The sequence below is a fragment of the Lytechinus pictus genome, unplaced genomic scaffold (genome assembly GCF_037042905.1).
Source record: "Lytechinus pictus isolate F3 Inbred unplaced genomic scaffold, Lp3.0 scaffold_19, whole genome shotgun sequence".
NCBI lineage: Eukaryota > Metazoa > Echinodermata > Echinoidea > Temnopleuroida > Toxopneustidae > Lytechinus > Lytechinus pictus.
This window is the reverse complement of record NW_026974140.1, coordinates 2,201,139-2,222,869: the sequence shown is the minus strand read 5'-3', so window position 1 is coordinate 2,222,869 and position 21,731 is coordinate 2,201,139. Positions and strand designations below refer to the sequence as shown.

General features: G+C 37.7%; 1 protein-coding gene across 1 annotated transcript; it reads left to right on the top strand.

Moving 5' to 3' along the window:
• Window positions 1–8,810: 8,810 nt before the first annotated feature.
• On the top strand, window positions 8,811–21,703 carry LOC129261042 (zinc finger matrin-type protein 2-like). The gene is made up of 5 exons (XM_054899085.2): window positions 8,811–11,557; window positions 12,213–12,416; window positions 12,715–12,860; window positions 18,271–18,409; window positions 19,042–21,703. Exons 2-5 carry the CDS (start codon window positions 12,335–12,337, stop codon window positions 19,044–19,046), a joined length of 372 nt encoding a protein of 123 aa, XP_054755060.2. The 5' UTR covers window positions 8,811–11,557; window positions 12,213–12,334; the 3' UTR covers window positions 19,047–21,703.
• Window positions 21,704–21,731: the final 28 nt, after the last annotated feature.

The window sequence follows — 21,731 nt, the reverse complement described above, 5'->3', positions numbered from 1 at the left end:
TATAAACCACTGTTTTCTATATATTTGATGTAAAAATATATAAAGTTGATAACAGAATAGGCCTATAATTATGTTGATTCATACAATATGGGGGGGGGGGGGCATTTTATCAACATTCAATTTCTGACAGAATGTCAGTTTTGTCAACTTTCTTTGGTTTTGATTAGCTGAAAAATTAGTCTTTAATCCGGGGGGGGGGGGCAACGCACAATTTAATATCTTTAACGACACTTCATTTAAATGATGTGTATCTATCATGAACCAAGAAAGGTTTAAATTATCATGTACCATTAAAAAATTGAAATTCACACATTGTATATTACACAACATATGGGGCAGCTGCTCATATATGATGTCACAAAATTTAAAATTCTAATAACATATTCCCAATCTTTGATGGATTTTTCTCAAACCACCAGTTTTTGTATTTCTAATATTTTTACATCAGGGTGATTTTCCCCTTTAAATTGAAATACATACACCCAAGCAAGCACTAGCTGTAGTCACTTTAACCACATGCATGTCAAAAATATCTGCACGTTCGCAGGGCTTGACATGAGCAGTGGCCCGGTTGCCCGGGGCAATCTAAATTGAGAGCCGGGCTACCAAACTTCAGTAGAAGCCCACACTGTGTGTTCCCGTCAAGCTACCAAAGTTTTTATAAATTGCAATGTTCTCTATATATTTAGGGCCATCAAACTTGCTTTGCGGTGAGTTTGGTGGACTGATTGGGCCACCAAGAAAAAGAGTGTGAAGCCTTGCTATTGGGGCATGTTTTGAAACTGAAAGCAAGGTTTCTACGATAAGGCAGATATACAAAAAATAATTTTGATGTGGACAAACCTTGTCTTTTGCCTCGTGGGAATTCTTTAAATTTTTAATCCGGAAAACAATTACGTAATATTTACAGGGGCCGCGGAACCGGGGGGGCTTCAGCCCCCCCACTTTTTTCCAAAACCATGTACAAAAATTTAAAAATGACCATATGATTGTGATTTTTAGCATGGTCAGCCCCCCCACTTTTGGCTCAGCCCCCCCCCCCCCCCCCACTTTGAAAACCGTTCTGCGGCCCCTGATTTATAATAGGCCGATAATATTCAAGTTTTCCCAGTGCTATTTTCTCGGTCAAGGCTCAAGCAACTTTTCAGGGACAAGTGCTCCAAGTTTCCCTCATAAATATGAACTGGTTTAAGACAAATGATTAACATAATAACCTTTTTGACCTCTCACGTCCCTGGTCAAAGACGATATACATGTAGATCAATTTGTCATTACTTTTATATTTCTTTCGATTTTCTCGGATACCGTATATACCGTAAGGGCTGGGAATTGGAAATAAATGTTTCATTTTCATTTCGCCGAAATAATTGTGAACTATGGCGATGAATTACGCTGGAACAAGCTCGGGTTCGGTAAGTATACATTTCTTTGAATATATCATATGATTATAGCTATATCGTCATGTATGAAACCTTTCGTAAGTCATCGTTATATGCTCTAATTCTCGGTCGTAGACGACTTGCGTGGTTTTTTGATTGGCGAAGTTATCGCCAGGCTTTGTTTGTAAACTGGAACGTTGTCCCACTCGCCGAATTCTGTGTACCGGTATGTTGAACTCCTCAATACGTAACCCAGTCTGACATAGCCTGGAGGCGTCTGGGACTGGGGAGTGAAAGTAATATACTGTACGTATGGTCACTCCCCTAACGCCTGGCATTGTGATGTATAGGCTCCTACGTAATGTTGTAAATCGGATCAAAAATCAGATCGAAAATCGGATCGGCAGTTAAGCTTCTAAAATAGAAATCGAATCGAAAATCGAATCGGCGATGTTTAAAAACAAAGGAATACATCAAAATGTTGTTTGCGGTCGCGCGCATCTTCCTGACAAAGTCACAAAGACGAATGCATTGGAATGGAAGTCGCCAACATGCGCGATCGTTTGGAACATGTTAAGCCAGGGGTTTTGAGGTGTTATTGCTTTAAAATAAACCGAGTGATTTTTATTAGAAAGATAAACGAAAGACGCATCTTCCGAGCAAAGGCGCAAAGGAAAATAAAATGAAAATATTTCTCATAGATCACAGGTTAATGAACGATCGGCGGGACATCTTTTAGAAGTATTTTTAGGTGCTAGCGATTTAGAATTATTGGAATGATCTCTTACGACGCATCATCTTAAAGTCGCAAGTGCAATTAAAATGAAGTAGAAGACGCAAGCACGCACGATGATTTGAAATATGTTATTAAAATGTTTTGGGTAGCTAGCGTTTTCAAATCAATTTGAAGTTCACGGCGGGGTCCGCTATCACCACGAGGTTGAAGAGAAGATGTCTATCATCATAAAGGGGGTAAGAGAGTAGCGCAGTGAGCTCCGTCGGTAATACGACCTTTCAAAGTTCACCACGGCATCCGCTATCACCACGAGGTTGAAAATAAAATGTATATCATCATAAACGATGTAAGAGAGTAACTCGATAAGCTCCGTCAATAGTACAGTCTTTAAAAGTTTATGGCGGGGTCCGCTATCACCACGAGGTTGAAGAGAAGATTTATATCATTATAAACGATGTAAGAGAGTAACGCAATGAGCTCCGTCAGTAGCACAATCTTTAAAAGTTCACGGCGGGGTCCGCTCTCATCACGAGGTTGAAAATAAAATGTATATCATCATAAACGATGTAAGAGAGTAACGCAATAAGCTCCGTCAATAGTACAGTCTTTAAAAGTTTATGGCGGGGTCCGATATCACCACGAGGTTGAAGAGAAGATTTATATCATTATAAAGGGGGTAAGAGAGTAGCGCAGTGAGCTCCGTCGGTAATACGACCTTTCAAAGTTCACGGCGGCATCCGCTATCACCACGAGGTTGAAAATAAAATGTATATAATCATAAACGATGTAAGAGAGTAACGCAGTGAGCTCCGTCGGTAATACGACCTTTCAAAGTTCACGGCGGCATCCGCTATCACCATGAGTTGGAAGAGAAGATATCTATCCTCTTAAACATCGCCATAGATAATACCGCGTCTTTCTCCCTGAATAATGCGACCTCTAAATAGCTAGCACCTCAAAAACAATCTTGAAATATGTTCTGAGCGATCACGCACTGTAACCAGATCTACGCCAATTTTTTATTTTCGATTTTTTCCTTCAAGGGGCATGATCGAAGATCGGCAAGTGATTGCCGATTGTGGTGAAATCGAATGGAATCGGTTGCCAATTGCAAAATCGGTTACAAGCTTACTCCTACGTACCGAGGGAAAAGGCAACTATAAAAATGCGCCAAACTGCTAGTTATGTTTAGAATCTGAGGTCACGACCACTCCTAGTACCAATGAGGTCCAAACATTAACATGTATGGACCTCATAGGCGACATTACCCAAATTATGGGTTGGACAATGCTGTTCTGATTTCCAACCCAAGACTTTGGTAAATGTACACCTTAATACAAGTTAGAGTTATCCGATATACCTTTCATTCGGACGGCAAACCTTTATTTAGTTGTAAAAATAGTTGAAATTAAAATCGATTATTGTTAAACTTACATTTCAGGCCCTTTTTGTTGATTTTCGGTGAGCGTTCCACACAGCTGCGACGAGTGATCAACTCCGAAGTGATACGCGTACTGGTCAGCTGATCGGTCAGGTGATCGGTTGGTTATCTTTTTGTCAGACGTTCATAATTTATGTTAAGCGTATCAATCTTCAGTATCTTGATTTCAAAGCATCAGTATTGCAGAGAAAAGTCATTATTGATTGGAATCAGTGGCGGGGGGGGGGGGGGGGGGGGTTGGGGTGAGCATTTCTGCCCGTTCCCCCTTTTGAGATTTATAGTAAACATTTTGGAATTAAATATGTTATTAATACTAGTTATGTGCCCCCCCCCCCTCATGAGAATCACGTACAGCATTATTTGTAATGGGGATATTTCGTTCATATTCTTTTCTCTTTTTTGCCTTTTTTTTTAATTGCCAAATTCAAAATTTTACTGGGAACAAATTAACAATATGACTTTCTACATGTATACATCACTTTTAGGGACAAACTTTTTTTTATGGGGGTGGGGGTTGGGGGCTTGCCAAATATAATCAATGGTGGAAAAAATGACCTTCTTTTTAGTGACAACTTTATAAAAAAATTGTCAAATTTTACGCGAGACAAAATGACCTTCGATCATTGCTATAGTTAAAACCTTTTTTTTTTTTTTTTTTTTTTTTTTTTTTTTTGGGGGGGGGGTTGCCAAATATTACGTGGACAAAATGACTTTCCCTTTTCTTATTTTTGTGGGGGGGGGGGGGGCTTGCCGAATATTACGCGGACAAAATGACTTTCATTTTGAGTGACCATTTTTTTTTAACTTGTCAAACTTTACGCGAGACAATATAATGACCGGTTTTTTTTTTTTTAGTAAGAACCTTTTTTGGGAGTTGTCAAATTTTACTTGAGAAAATTCACCCCGCCCCCCCCCTACTTAATTTGGAAAATCTTGGATGCGCCTCTATATAGTTTGAATCATAATGAAGATTAAGATCATGCGTATATATAGCTTACATCCACGGCAGAGGCGTAAACCGCCAGGGGCATGCAGGCTGGCCCTTGATCCCCGGTCCAGTGGATTTCACCAAAAAAAAAACGGGATAAGAGAAAAGGAATGAAGGAAGGAAAAGAAAGAAAGAAAGAAAGAAAGAAAGAAAGAAAGAAAGACAGAAAGAGAAAGGGAAGAGAAATAAAAGGCCATAAAAAAGCAAAAGGAAAGAAAAATGCATGCGAGAATAATTCCGAATGTTATGTCAAAATCTATTGCAAAATTGATATTTGTAATAAAAGTGACAAAGGTTTTGCTCGCTCGCCTCTTCATCTGGTAGGCGCGTAGCTAGGGGCGGTGCCCCCCGAAAAGGTCCCTCCCCCCAAAAAAAAATAAGGAGGGAATAGAGAAAATAAAAAGCGAAATGAGAAAAGGGGGATGTATATAACTTAGTTTATAATTGTCTTTCCTTTTTTTGGGGGGGAAGGGGTCAAAACATTAACGTTATGTTTTTCTATAAATAGGTCTAATTGCTAAATATCCAGAGTTATCGAGACCCACCTGCTGATATTGCACTGGGGGTACACGATGGAAGGGTTAGGCCTAGGGGCCCCCAAAAGTTCTACAACCAAGATAAAAAAGAAATGAAGGGAATTAATGAAAAGAAAAGGAAAAGTGTAAGTTAAGATATCTATCTCAAATTTAGATTTGCACGAAAAGTTTTTTTCTCGCTTGCTTCACTCGCTTGGAACATATAAAGCAACTTTATTCCCACGCGCCATGTATGCCTACATTGGCCCTCTTTCTTTCTTTTATTTTATTTTTTTTTTACTCATCACGCTACCGTACTGCCACACACGGGTTTGCCCTTATGATCGTGGACAATCATAAAAAATATCATTTTCATACCATGTGACTTGGAAATTTTTGGCTCCACCCCCCCCCCCTCTCGATCCCTGTATCGATTTTGACTTGATAGGGGCCTATACCTGATGGAATTAGCTTCATTCAATATAAAATCATAACGGATAGAACGCCTTGAATACAGGCCAAACAGCCTAACGACATTGCCGTGTCACGTGACAACCAGTATTAAACGAGAATGTGCACAACCCTATGGCAACAAAATTTGCCGCAAAAGTTGAGCAAGTTCTGGACAAAAAGGCTTCAATACCCCAAGAAAAGACCAGGCGAGTACTATTTATACATTTTTTCAATTTAGTAATATCTAGAGTCTAATTTAAGAACAGATTTCGTCATGGAGCTCCATGGTAAGATCTAGTAATTTAAGTCCAACATTTAATTCGCGTGCACTCACTTTTTTAACACAGGAATTAATAGCCTTGGTGCTTAGAGTGGTCACGACCAGATGACTGCTGTACATGTCATGGTTCACTCTAACCCAGAGAGCACCCCCACGAAATCAGGTCCCCCCTGTATTTTTTTAAATATGTTATAATATACATAATTATCACATCAGACAAACTCTTTCCGGTAAGTAGCAATACAAAACAAAATTATACATATGATATTTAACTCATTTCATTTAAAAAGAGCAAATTTCGCTTACCTCGGCCAAGCAAGTGACTTCGTTTGTCTCTTCTACGGAAATACAAGGAAGCCCGTTGGTGGCGCTCATAAATTTCACAACCTTGATTCAGCTCCTCGGTAATTTTATAACTGTGTCTAAATTCTTTGAATGCGCAATTCTTATGATTAATTTACTAATTATGGGCACCAATAAATAAAATACCTTCAAAAACATAATTCAGGATTACTATTGGCGATGATAACACTTTTGTTGCAATTAATTTAAAACGATGACTAATATAATTTTTTTTTTTTAAATACACATGCCTGGAACGAAACCAGCAGTACAAGCAGTATTAACGAACGTCACGGTATACCAAAGTCTATACAATGAAAAGATTGGACACTTCACGGACTTCGCGTAATGCCTTGCGTCGATTTGCGTGTAAAATAGTGTAGGTTCCTAATCTTTCCCTTGTCGTGTCTTTGATATAATATAAATCGCGCGCCCTCTTTAGGCGAAAATTGACCAAATTTTATCTCCGTGAAATCTTCACTAAAGATCAAGAAAATATACATATTTTTAAGAAAAAACTTCAAGGAGAAGTCACGGAAGGATCTAAATGATTCGGTAAGTGTCATAGCAGAATGTGAAATACCAGATTATTGGTGATATTTTATGTGGGCAAAAGCCCACTATCTTTTTGACTTGTCGTGTGTGTCACGTGCATATGACTGATATTCCTTCGCACGCGAGATGATATGAACCCATGGGTGGTCATGGGTAACAATATTGGTTGGCAACGTTTGGCACACCCAAGGGTTCATTACATGCCGCCGCGCACAGAAAATTCAAGCCATAGAAGTCGTGTGTTGTGGACCCAAGAAGTGAGATCCCAGCACGCGCGACCCACTAGTTAGAAATCCACTGCCAAACGCGGTTCGTGGTGCGAGGTTAGTATACTAATACTAACCTCGCAATACGTGTGAGTGCGTTTGGCAAAAAATGGATAGTAATGGTTACAAAATGACGAATAAATTATATGAAGTAATAAAAGTAGAAGAGAGTTTACTTACGCTTGTTGACATCGCCATCTTTGATCCTTTGTTAATGAAACCTAGTTACGTGACGCGTATAGAGGGCGGCAAAATCATGAGCGGTGCTAGATTAAAAAGTGCTAAAATGTCCCGCTTCAACCACTGAACTAGAAATACATAGAGAAAACATATTGCATCTTGCCTTCTACGGCGCGTTCTCGAACAATTGACCTAGCAAAATGGCGGCGGTCACATGACTTATCGAGTTCGCCGGCGATGTTTTGCTTGGGTGTACACGACCTCCACATATTTTCATGCGTTCTGGTAGGTGTGATTCTAATAATCCCCATTTTGGGATTTGGGGACTATATCACGATTATGCCCAATTTATGACATTTTACGGCAAAATCGTGATATAGGCCTCGCTCGAGAAAAATTTGTAATCGATCATACCTCAATATCTAGGTTGCTAACTTCAGCTCACTATATATACTCGTGATAGGCCCCGCTGCTGTGTTGAATGGCTCAGAATGTCCGTTCGCGGGGCCTGTTTCACGAGTATATACTATAACCGTTATATAGGCCCCGCACTACGGCACTTCAGACACTCCAACACAGTAGCGGGGCCTATATCACAAGTATATTATTAAGCTTGCATCCTAAGATAGTCGCGAAACTGGCCCCGTCCAATGCGCTTTTTCCAGCATTCGCACGTGTGTGGGGCTCGGATGACGGCTATTAGTATACCGTAAGGGCACTAGTATTCAACCCGTTTAGAGAGTTTCCTCAAATATATAGAAATATAGAATAAACCTGAATTTCAGACCCATCTTATTTCCAAGAGCAAATGCTGGTTATTCTTTTTCCGTTATTTTTTTCTTCAACCCGTCGACTGTGTGAGCGGGTGATCGAATTATACGGCGATGGTTTTTGGCACTAGTATTCAATCCATCGGCACTAGTATTCAACCTCCACACATAAAAATAATTAGAAACGAATGATACCTCTGACTCTCTATATCACAAAAGACAAAAAAATGAAAACAAATAAATTAAATGATTAATGAATAAATATAAATACATTATATATAAATGTAAATACATTAATTAATCAATTACAATAGATTGAAATAAGTGAACTTCCACACATAAAAAGAATTAAAAACGAATGATACCTCTTACTCTCTATATTACAAAAGAAAACAAAACTGAAAACAAATAAATTAAATGATTAATTAATCAATTAAAATAGATAGAAAAAAATGATACCTCTGACTCTCTATATCACAAAAGAAAAAAAAACTGAAAACAAATAAATTAAATGATGAATAAAATACATTAATTAATCAATAGAAATAGATTGATAAATAAATAAATAAAAATTAATAACTTTATTAATATATAAGTAAATCGACAAATGAATTTCTGGAGAAGTATAAATACATACACATATTTATTCTCTCTCCTTGTTTATTTGGAAAATAAATTGGAGGCCCTCCCCCCCCCCCCTAGCGCCGCCCATGATAATTCTCACCGGCCGGGGAAACAAGTCCCACAACCACGTTACTTTCCATGATATAACAGTGTAAGGGGCCTCGATAACGAGTATACTAATAGCCGTCATCCGAGCCCCACACACTCGCGAATGCTGGGAAAAGCGAATTGGACGGGGCCAGTTTCGCGACTAAGTTCAGTAGGTACCCTCCCTAGAATCAGTGTTAGATTGTCAGTCATATTCATTCATTTTTGTCTCACCTGCATAGCAGAGTGAGACTATAGGCGCCGCTTTTCCGACGGCGGCGGCAGCGGCGTCAACACCAAATCTTAACCTGAGGTTAAGTTTTTGAAATGACAGCATAACTTAGAAAGTATATGGACCTAGTTCATGAAACTTGGCCATAAGGTTAATCAAGTATTACTGAACATCCTGCCTGAGTTTCATGTCACATGACCAAGGTCAAAGGTCATTTAGGGTCAATGAACTTAGACCATGTTGGGGGAATCAACATCAAAATCTTAACCTAAGGTTAAGTTTTTGAAATGTCATCATAACTTAGAAAATATATGGACCTAGTTCATGAAACTTATACATAAGGTTAATCAAGTATCACTGAACATCCTGCATGAGTTTCACGTCACATGACCAAGGTCAAAGGTCATTTAGGGTCAATGAACTTTGGCCGAATTGGGGGTATCTGTTGAATTACCATCATAACTTTGAAATTTTATGGATCTGATTCATGAAACTTGGACATAATAGTAATCAAGTATTACTGAACATCCTGTGCAAGTTTCAGGTCACATGATCAAGGTCAAAGGTCATTTAGGGTCAATGAACTTTGGCCAAATTGGGGTATTTGTTGAATTACAGCCATAAATTTGAAAGTGTGCTGGTCTAGTTCATAAAACTTGGACATAAGAGTAATCAAGTATCACTGAACATCCTGTGCGAGTTTCAGGTCACATGATCAAGGTCAAAGGTCATGTAAGATCAAAGAACTTTGGCCACGTTGGGGGTATTTGTTGAATTGCCATCATATCTCTATAAGTGTATTTGGTCTAGTTCATAAAACGTGGAAATACGAGTAACCAAGTATCACTGAACATCTTGTGCAAGTTATAGTAGTTTTCAAAATCAGCACTGCTGCTATATTGAATCGCGTGATGCAGGTGAGACGGCCAGAGGCATTCCACTTGTTGTCAATCAGCAATATCAAATTAAAAAATTGAGCAATGGGTTGGCTCGAATGAATATCTATGGCCTGCCAGTTGTGATTAGGTCCGTGCGACCTGTATTATATGGCACATTAAGTTTTTTTTTTAATTTACCTTCCTGGCTTTTCTTAAGCATCTATACACTCACTTTATCAAAAAGAAATGCATGAAATATACAGATGTGTTATGTAATGACCAATTTTAATGTTACTCCTAATGTCTAGTGTCCTATGGATTTACACACATCCTACCTGCCTATATATAGCTCAACAATGGATGCAACGTAGGGCCCAACATCCTATAATACAAAATTGTAGATGTGCATAGTGTGCATATCTGGATACAAGAACTGCCCACAATTATAAATACCAGATTCACATGAGTTAAATGAGATACATGTAACAATAAAAAGAAATGAGAATTAACATACAAGCATACTATACATTCACATCTTCCTATGACAAGGGGTGTAAGAGAGACAGAGGGAGAGAGGGGTGTTAGATGGCTTGTATTCTAAAGGAATGGGGACTAGTCTGGCTAGAAATAAATAAAAGTTAGAACAAGATAGCAGTAGCACTCATTCTCAGCACCCCCCCCCCAGACATACTTACCATGCTTTTCTCTATCCCCCCCCCTCCCTCTTGAATCCACCACTATTCAGTCAAATTCTAAAGTTCTCTGTTCTCCATCCCTTTCCCATGAAGCAATTTCACAATTGCAATTGATCAAAGCCTATCTAATGTTTAGTATCCTGAAATGGGTGCTATACACGAATACAGCAGTGCTCGTTGGTATACAAGAACACACGAAAACATGCAACGCAGAGACTAAGGTTAGCCTACAAAACAGCCTAGCCTCGGTATACAAACACAGATGATCTACTAATCACAATTTGTTACCTGATATACCACCTCTGTAGCCTTGCACATGACCATTAAGTTCAGTTTTTGGACCTCTTGATGGCTAAAAATATGCATACTAATTGAAAATAATTTGCTACTGAAGAGTTTGGGCTGGTGTTTCATCCACTACGGGATTCCCCTTGTAATAGGCCTATAGTCTTGCTATAGGGCTCACAGGCCTATTTCATTTCCCATAGACTCGTGTGTTAAAGTGGCACTTAAAAAGAATTCATAAAAAATAAGGAGGAAATTCGAGGGTTGAATGTTTACTACCAGTGGATAGGATAAATGTCTGACATTCCATATCTGACCAGAAAAGGGTACCTCGACCGGCTCATTTAAAAAATAAATCGGCATTTATGAAGACTACACCTGCCGGGACCAAATTCATCACTTGAGAGAGTGAAATGACCCTAATTCTTCCGCCAGTAAAAATATGGTTCCATAGTGGTGATATATCTTTCCAATTTGGAAAAAGTAAGTTCAGTAGGTACCCTCCCTAGAATCAGTGTTAGATTGTCAGTCATGGTGTTACATTTCAAGATTTTACTAAATATTGAGAATAGAGAAGATAAACATTGCAATTAAAAATAGACAAATATAATTAACAAACAATGATGCAAATTTCATTTTGTGAAAAGACATTTTAGAACAAAAATGATTGCAAAAAGCTTAACACGTTGATTTCTGGGCAGTTTACTCTTCAAGGAAAAATAACTATGCTTACTAATGCCTTCCTATATTTTAGCGAGTTGAGGACCACAGGAGAAAGTGGGACCGAGATGAGTATGAGAAGCTTGCTAAGGAACGTTTGGATCAGGAGCTTGAAGCTCAGGCTGAGAAAGGTAACATAGTCACCATTTAATTTAAATTTGTGTTTGTGGTGTTGAATTTACACCTTGTGAGAGTATGTAGAATTTATTGTAATTCAACTTCTTATGTAGGGCCTGATGCCCACTTTTCACAACCTCATCATGATGGTGTGATTTTATAAAGGGCACACACCGCCCGTCTCCTACTGAGGGTTGAAGTTAATCTGAATTGAACTCAAGTTGATATTTTGAAAGAATGTACAATTCCATAATGAGATCAATCTCTTTGTCGGTTTTAGTTTGATTCCGATCAATCAAAACTCTTTCTAAATTTTGTCCCAGAAATCTCTGACAAGTGAGTAGATGACTGACAAAATAACCCAAAGAATATTTTCAAAAAGGTTTTTATTTTGTGCAAGGGTAGCCCCCTTGGGTTTGTCCATTTGGTGTCAGTCATACAGCATCTGCTGGGTACTGTTTAACAAAGACTAGTTACAAATGCATAATTTGTATCATAAGCAAGTTTACTATCAGCCAATCAAATTGAACGATTTCAGTAGCTTTTAACTGTTTACATATTCATTTTCATAACAACTTTTATGAAGCGAACCCCTGGTCTAAACATAAGGAATCCTGTACTTAAAAATAATGAAATCAAATGTTTCTATCATTCTTCATAATGTTTCAGAGAGGAGGAGAAAAGAGCCTGTTGTCAAGCGTGAGCTTCTCAAGCAGCGTGATTACAAGGTTGACCTTGACTCAAAGCTGGGGAAGTCCCAGGTCATCACCAAGACAACTCCTTCCTCTCAGATGGGCGGATACTACTGTGATGTTTGTGATTGTGTTGTTAAAGACTCCATCAACTTCCTGGATCACATAAATGGCAAAAAACGTAAGTCAATTGATCTTTGTAGTCTATATGGTGCCAACTGATCTATATGTTTATATGAACAATACTTGCCAGATTTAAAAGCATTAATGATGAAATCTAGTGCAAGTAAACAAAATTAAAGATCCCAGATGAGAACAATTTAAAGTTTCAAATTATCAACCCATCCTCATGAACTGAAGTTTAATTTATTATGAAATAAATGATATATGATACTGGTATGTATGTAAAGTGGTATTGAATTAATTGTATTGATACATGTAATTAAACTCCTATAATAATTTCCTTTCATTCTGTACAGATCAAAGAAATTTAGGAATGTCAATGAATGTCGAGAGGTCATCTTTAGATCAAGTCAAAAAGCGGTTTGAGATGAACAAGAAAAAAGTGGAAGAAAAGAAAAAGGACTATGATTTTGAAGCCAGGTTACAAGAACTGAAAGAAGAGGTGAGTTTTAGAATGTCATGGATTTTTGTGTAGTGGATATGTATTAACAGAAATCCCATTATCAAGCTCTTACATATTATGTTGTGAAGATGTAATAACATCTCTTTTGTAGCTTTATACAAGAGAGCTGAATACAAATAGCCAAAAGACCTTGACCTTAATCTAACCTTGAATGTAATTTAAATGACCAGTGACCCTTGAATAACCTTGTGTTCAAATTTCATGAAATAGGTCATTACACTTTGTGATGACATTTTAAAAGCTTAACCTTGCTTAAGATATGATATTGACGATGCTGCTTTTGCCATTGCCACCACCATTAGAAAATTTACACTTTTATTTTACTTCTGATTTCAGGAGTGATAAAAATGTTGGATGAAATGAAACATACAGGCCCGAATTCACAAAGGTGGTTTTGAAAACCCACGGTTGAGTCCATGGTTTTTGCAGATTTCCTGTATAAAATACACTTCGCCAAAGCAGAGGAATTTAACACATCAGATAAGTTTGCGTAAAGTCATTCTATCATTTATTGGAACCAAGGCTGAACATAGCCGACTATAAAATTACATATATTGGCGTGATCCATTTTTCCTTTTCCCCTCACTGATCGATAAATCATAATTCCTAAATTAACAAACACATGCATATAGTAGTAGGAAACTTAATTATACCTGAGGTATTCTACCTTCGATCTTGAGTTATAATTACTATAGATTACAGTGTACAATCATAAATGGTACATAACTCCAACTTTAAACCTCTAGCAAAAAGCAAAACTGAAACAATGTACTTATAACACAATCCAAAACATCACAATTAACATTTCTAAATTCTGTTGAAAACGATTAAGTTAAAGCCTTGGTCGACTTCGATTCCAAACAGTAGAAGTTTTTACACCGCTATCTTTGCACCTTTTCACTAACAAGTTACATATCTCTATATATGTGTGACAATCCAAGAAATACATTTACCAAGAATTCTCTTCACATGAAAATAACAATATGCATGCTGTACACATTTGATGCAATCAACGAAATACATGTAAATAACAAAATCTTTTTTACTAAACCTGTTCAAGCATGTAGTATAATAATAATAATAATAATAATAAACAAATAAATAAAGCAATTGCGCAGCTTGTCTCATTTTCTGTATATATACCCTCATCAATATTAGTTCAACATAAAGCAATTGCGCAGCTTGTTTCATTTTCTGTTAATATACATTCACCAATATTAGTTCAAATTCAACTGAATTAAAACAGTAATACAACATGTTAATTTTTCTCTGCGCATATAGTCATTAATAATGAAACAGACTCAAAAGGGCAATCACATAGTATGCTAACTTTTCTCTGCGCAAAGTAGTCAAAAGTAGTCCAAATTTAAACACAAATTAAAGGCATGGCTCCCTTACCACACAACAACACACAATCTTCCGACAGCCTTATATTGTATACATTTAACGTTTTGTAACTCTTTCTGCCATATTAACTCCTTTGTCTCTAATTTTCTGGGTATACGTAAGCTACATGAAAATACTAAACATTGTGACTCTTCAAGATACAAAACTTTTTCGTACATATGTAAGCTATATGAAAATACTTAAACATTTTGACTCAAACTGACAGTGCTTAAAACCATTGCCACTATTCTATGAACTAATCAAAAAAATATACCAAGAAATTAAAAAGAAAATGATTTTAGCATCCCTGTAAAGGAGCATACAAACAAATATCGTTAAAGAGCAATAGCAAAAACACGTTTACATATATTATCCATATGCCGTTCATAAATATAACAATTCAAAGGAAAATGCATAAAGCATGCATAAGGTATGTGTAAAGTATTTGTCCCAAGTGCATGAATAATAAAACACTAAAAAATTGAGCTTCAAACTAAGCTTAAAGACAAATATCCAAATAATATCATACAAAACCCAATAAGTTATTCTTCAAATGACGGCGACAGACTATTGAAACATCATATAAGGCAACAAGCGTTAAAAGTAACATGACTTGATATGATTTGCAATCACAAATAGTTTCAATAACCTGATTGACATTAAAAAATGCAGTATTACATAATGATAAACAGCGGGCAATGATAAAAATATCACATTCGTCATAAACATCAACAATCATCGGAACATATTACAAAACCAAAATCATATTGATACCAGTCTAACGTCCTTTATTGTCTTATAAGCATACCAAATCTATGCAAAGAAAAACAAATGATGGGAACATTACATGGACAGCAATCGGAAAAAAAAAGGGGGGGGGGCATGCACAAGAAAATATCAAGTGTATCACAAGTCATCTTAAATGCTGACAAAAAAAGTAAAAAAACCAAATCATTCAAAACAAAAGGCGTACAAATGACATAAGAAAAGAGTTATGAGTCCAAATAAGCATAGTCAAGAAATAGTCCTATGAGCTCAGCAGAAGACTCACAAAGATTGAGGATGAATGGCCAATTACACAGCAAGAATGGGACACGGGGGTGGGCTGTAAGGGAACGGAGGGGCAGGGGGAGGTGTTGGGAGGTAAACAGTCTGCTGTTTGAATGGAGCTAATTCAGGACCTTGTACGTTGGAATGTAAGGGAGGCACCATCTGGTCAGGTTGCATCACGTAAGGTGCCAAAAATGTCAAGGTAGGTACGACAAGTCTGTGGGAATGACTGTCCATAAACGCGTCAGGATGGAGCAATGACACATTAGCCAGCGGACGGCTAAGGAAACAATTCCGGGTCTTCAATGTGATGAAAGAGATGATTGGGATTGCCAGACCGCTGTAGCACTCATCCGGTGGGCGACCATGGGGCGCATGGACATCGGGGCAACTGACAGGGGCGTCATCCAAAGTAGATCGAAAGTCACCGACCGGTGCAGAGACTGACGCTTCACGGCTACTGCTAACAGGATGAATTGTCCTCGAAAGCTTAAGACGGGAGTGATCACTGCCATCATTGTAGAGGGTGTGGGATAAGTCAGCACTGGTCGTTGTTGCGGGGGCATCAGGAGGGCGACTGGGAGGAGCTAGGGCCCTCTCTCTAGGGACGTGAAGGAGAGTCACTTGGGAAGGACTGGTGGCCATGTCCGAGGGAATGTCTTGAGCAGGATGTTTCACATCATCTGTTGGGATCAGTCTGAGCGTCTTTACCATGTGAACTGGGTCCATGGTTCTCGATGGGCCAACTGATGAAGACACTTGAACTTGCAGTTCATCACTCGGGACTGGATGAAACCCTGGTACGACAGCGTCTGGAACAACATCCTGCAACAGATGTAACTGAGAAACTGATCCGTCTGGTTGAGAACATATAGGTAACGTGTCACTGACTGCATTAATATCATCGAGACGGCTGTCATGAGCATAACTTGTATCATTGCTAGAGGCTTGATTGAGATTAACGTTTCTGGATACACGTGCGCATTCGATGCCGACGCGACAGGCACGATGGGACTGCAGGTCATCCTTGCTACAAGATTCACCGTGCAACTCGTCGTTGCAGTCATTATTATCCTCATCTATCTCTGATGAGCCACAACCCGGATTGGTTAGAAAGTCACCCGAAAAGTCAACAAGAACAACAAAGTCATTCACTGGCGTGTCAGCACTCGTCAATCTAGGCTCAGAATGGGGGACACTTATTGGTCCACAACCATGGACATACTCTGGAATGTCAAATATCTCATCTGACTTCGATGAGCAACCAACAACATTAATGCCTGGAATATTTGCTATGATATTGCTGGATACACTGCCAAATGTCACACTGCAGTTACCAAGAAGGTCTTCATTGACTTGATCAGATTCAATCAGAAAATCACAAAGGCTTGCGCAACTCTCCTCAGCAAGTTGACTAACTCGGAGCTCGCACACGCCTGTCTCATACTCATAGTCATACTGCACATTCTCATTGTACATTATGAACTCATTTCCTGATTCACCTGTAACTAGCTCACATACATCTGGGTCACATTCACTTTCTTTATTAACAGACATATCTGCATCTGTCTCATATTCACAATCATTGTCAATCCCATCACCACTGACGTTACAACAATCATCGCTGAACCCAAAATAAATGCATATAATAGACCAAATTTGAGCAAGAGATGTTGAAGAATTGATGATTTGGCCTCGCGAAATGACAGGGCAATAAATCGAGATCTGGCCAAGCATACATTCTAACAATATTGCTTTTTGCGCAGCAGATTTCCGATTCGGCAAGTCAACAGGATCATCATGAAAACCCCGAAAAGGCTTCAACTTTGATTTCCTATGCCATGAACAATCACGAACAAGAAAAGGTGTAAATTCAGAATAGGTCTGAAGTAAATGGAGCAGGGACTGCCTCCATCCAACGAAGGATTCATATGTCTCGTCCTTCATTAAGCGCCTATGTGCGGGCGCTAATTCCGCGGACTGCGCCATCGTAATTATGTATACGTGGGGCTATCCAAAGTGCTTACCGTGTACTGAAGCACTTGATCGTAAGTGATGAACAGCCAGACAATCGCAAATATCACTACAACCACTGTATCCGATTGTCGATGTGGTAGCCAGATATGGCCTATAATTCTTACTTCAACTGACTGGGTAAAGATCCAACGCTGCCACCACGCCAAAGCAGAGGAATTTAACACATCAGATAAGTTTGCGTAAAGTCATTCTATCATTTATTGGAAGCAAGGCTGAACATAGCCGACTATAAAATTACATATATTGGCGCTTATTTTACCGCGTATAGTAAAAAATGTCCAATGCTGATATGCGCTTTTGTCACAGTGCACCAAATTGACGCCTGTTGCCGTGGTTATCCACGCTATTTTATTCATGAGTCCACTCTTCAAACAGTGGACTCATGAATAAAATAGCGTATCTAACCATGGTAACAGGCGTCAATTTGGCGCAATATGACAAAAGCGCGCATCAGCATTGGACATTTTTTATATACGCGCCCGATACGCGGTAAAATAAGCGTAATTTATACAGGAAATCTGCATAAACCATGGATTGAACCGTGGGTTTTCAAAACCACCTTTGTGAATTCGGGCCACATTGTTCTAATAATGACTGTAATGACCAGGGTTGTAGTCGAGGCCGAGATTTCCGAGTCATGAGGCTGCTGGAGAAAATATTTACCCATCGACTTTGGCCTCAAGGCCAAGGCCGGCCAATTTGGCCTTGCGGCTGCATTCCTTTGTGTGAAGAAATAGTGTACTTGGGAAAATTGGTTTGAAAGTTTTACTTTGAATATGAAATAAGATATTTTTCCTCATGTGTCATCTCAATCATATTTTCTGGTATAATGTTTTGAGGAAGGATTGATGGTAGAAGTGGGAGATGATTGCTTGGTTAGTGTAATTTCTTGTTATACATGTTGATTCTTTTGCAGGAAGAAAAGCACAAAGCATATCAGAGAGAGAAGAGGAAAGAAAGGAAAAGAAGAGCTGATGATAGAGGGATAGATGGAATGGATCCAGACATGGCATCTATGATGGGTTTTGCTGGATTTGGGAGTAATAAAAAGAAATGTAAGTAATGTAATAAACAGAAAACAAATCATGGTAAATACATTAAAAGAATAGTTCAAAAATCATGATTTGTTGTGCATTTGCTACATTTTATAATTCTTTTTTAAAGCTTTTAAATGCACTTTAGCGGTAGTTATTGCCAACGAGTTAGTTTGCTCGCTAGCATGCTTGGGTATAATAACTGGCATAGTTATGTTTAAGTACCTGCATTTTATCTAAACTTGAGATAATTTTTTATCTCTTCAAGTTAATGACTGAATATCGTCACAGACGATCCAAAATCAATAACATGTATAGTGGGTCTCAGAAAGAAAATCAAGATTCTGTTTTGTTTTTAAAAAAATATATTTTTTGTGTTTGGCATCACCCATGCCTGGGAGGTGAAAAGCAGACTGGGTTGTTTGTGATCTACCAAAGTGAACATGTCACTAAGAACTTGTTTTTTAAAGCAGAGAAGATATTTCACTCTGTATACCCTCATTGTCAAGTTTCTTTAATCAAACATGTTTGTTTGTGATAATTATTCTGAAAATAGGTTTCCCCTTGTTCTGGGATACTCCGTATATCTTTTTATGAACTCAAGTTCATTTCTCCGAACATTATTCATGTGATTTTTTTTTCTTGAAATACAGTCTGAAGAACACCTGCAGAACAGAACACATCCGATTGTGGAACATCAGAGACAAAGCAAGCATAGCGGTGGCTCCAAGTCCAGTTGTAAGAGTGCAATCTGTCATGTTCTTAGTATTGCATGATTGAAGTATGATATGGGTGATGATGAGATGATAAATTAGATTACTGAGCTAGAAAGTGTATCATGAAGCATTGTGTCTGTGATTTTCAAACGAATTTAATCTGAGCCAATCATTTATGCAAGGATAATTAGTAGCTTATAACAAATAGGCTGTGAAAATCACTGACTTGTTTCATGGATTGCTGCCCCAAATTCTAACACTAACTCGGGCTGATATTCTGACCTCTGGTAGTTAAGTCAAGCTATGGTCATGTCTGCTCAAATCTTCGGAAGTCAGTGTCCGAAGATTGTTTCACTCAGGTTTCTCACTTGGGTTTGAGATTCTGAATGCATTTATGTTTAAAAACCGATTATAGTTACCATTCTTGAGTAGTAAAAGTTTTAGTGCCAAACATAGGGATGCCAGTTGGATCTATCAGAGGGAATGAAAATCACCTAGAATATAATATTTTGTACACAAAAATTCTAAAACTATGGCCTTAAAATAAATTGCCAGGGCCTGAATTCAGGCTTTTGCCTAAAAAAACTGGCATCCCTGCAAACATGCTGATGATTAAAACATCTGTCATTAGTTTTGTATCAGAGATGGTCCTTGTTGCATAAAAAAATACTATTATAATGTTTGCCATCCAAAGGTAACTGCCAAGGTTACAAGTAGCCAATCAGAATCAAGGATTTCAGGGAAATGATCATTGGATTGCATAGTTACTGATGATAACTTTTATGAAATAGGGCCCTAAACAATGCTGCCCAACTTTGGCAAAAGGAAGCAAGTGACACATCAGTCAAATTTTAGTTATTGTTCCTTCTAAAACACCCTTTGTTTGTAGCATGTTCAGGCAAAATTTGAAGAAGAAATGATCGTTCTATGGAAAGATATTGAAGAAAATGTGCTGTGAAATTGCATTGACATGTACATGACAAACATAGATTGCTCATTTACAACAAATTATACTTTTACAACTTGCTTCCTTTTGCCAAAGTATGGCAGAATGGTTTAGGGCCCTATTTCTTAACAGTTATTACCCGACTTAAGAACATGGCCATATGAGATTAGAATATGATACTAATTAGTTGATCTATAGCTTTGCACTTAATGACAATGTCAGTCCCAACTCCAGCTTCACTTGAAGTGGGTCATTGTGACTGGTTTTGATTCTGCACCAATACCACATCTACTCCAGGTTTTGAACAATAAACATGCAGGCAGTTATTCTGAAGACCGGTTTAACTTGGGAGGCCACTGCGTAGGTCTGTGCTAAAAAATAAGGTCAAACTTTGTCTATGCAGTTTCTTCTTTCCATGTGGAGAAAACTATATTATTATTTCCAGATAAAAATGATTTTGGGTGTCAAATTTAAGTTTTTGTGTCACAATTGGCCATCCATAATACAAGCACAATTTTAGACTAGCATTTGAAGCCTTGATAGTCAGACACTTTTATAATACACCAAATAATCTTAGTCTCTTGTATTTAGACAGACCTAAATTTTTATTCAACTTTCTATTATCTCAAGAGAAACTTCTGAGAAATTTTCAAGGTATTTTTTTGTAACTAACTTTTAAATTGGTAAGAAACATTTTTTATATTGGAGATGAGAGAAAACTAAATATTTAGGCTCCATTGTATGAGAGTTGCATCATTAAATTTGCAGATAATTCATACCCCATATCGACCAATCATATTTTTAGTTCTGACTTTTGGATTACAGGGCCCAAATGAGTAAACATCTCTTTACCAGGAATCATATGGTCAAATTTGTTTTGGTTAAACTTTTTGGAATGAAATTCTAATATCATTCTAATTGGTTATCCTTGCATAAATCACTTTAGGTCAGAAATGAAATAAAAATGAACATCAGAATGCAGGCCATATAGTTTTGTTATCCCCATGTTTCATTACAATACCCTACCTTTAATTGGATGGTTCTATGTATCCTTTAGTGTTTTTCTCTTTTAGATTGATTTGTTTAATTACCCAGGTGTGACTAAATTTAGGACGTCAAAAAGCAAAAAGGTCACTCAGAATTATTTTTAAATGAGAGTGCTTGTGGAGTTTTTACAACACATTTCCATTACTGCCCCTCCCCCATTCTGGTTTACATTTTGTGCAATCTAGAATTGCTGTTAGGTGGTATGTTAAGGGACTCATTTATATATTGTTTTTAAACCTTATATCCTTGAATAGGTTCAAGGATGTCATTTTGATATTTTTCCAGTCTAATAAATGAGCCACTAATTGAAATCTGGAAGAGATGATTTTCACCAACATATCCCTCTCTATTAAATTTATATTTGAAAATAATGATACGTGGAATAAGTTTAATTTGGAAGGTGGGGGGGGGGGCTTGACCATGTGAGCATTAAGGATGCATGTTTGAATGTCAACATTGCTGAGAGTTTTTGTTTTTAAACCACAAGTTTTAAGTCAGGTCTTTTGTTCCAAGTGTCATCCAATGTGTTCATTCGTCATGCTAATAACTATTGTTTATATTAAATGTGTAAATATCTGTAGAATAAAAATAATAACAAAACCCTAATGTCTTTTTTACTTGTTTTATTTTAAAT

What these genes read in the sequence shown, in the direction of transcription:
- LOC129261042 (XM_054899085.2), top strand. Translation starts at nt 12,335, where the DNA reads ATGGGCGGATACTACTGTGATGTTTGTGATTGTGTTGTTAAAGACTCC. An exon ending in TCACATAAATGGCAAAAAAC is followed by an intron (nt 12,417 to 12,714) that starts GTAAGTCAATTG and finishes CATTCTGTACAG; the next exon opens with ATCAAAGAAATTTAGGAATG. An exon ending in TACAAGAACTGAAAGAAGAG is followed by an intron (nt 12,861 to 18,270) that starts GTGAGTTTTAGA and finishes ATTCTTTTGCAG; the next exon opens with GAAGAAAAGCACAAAGCATA.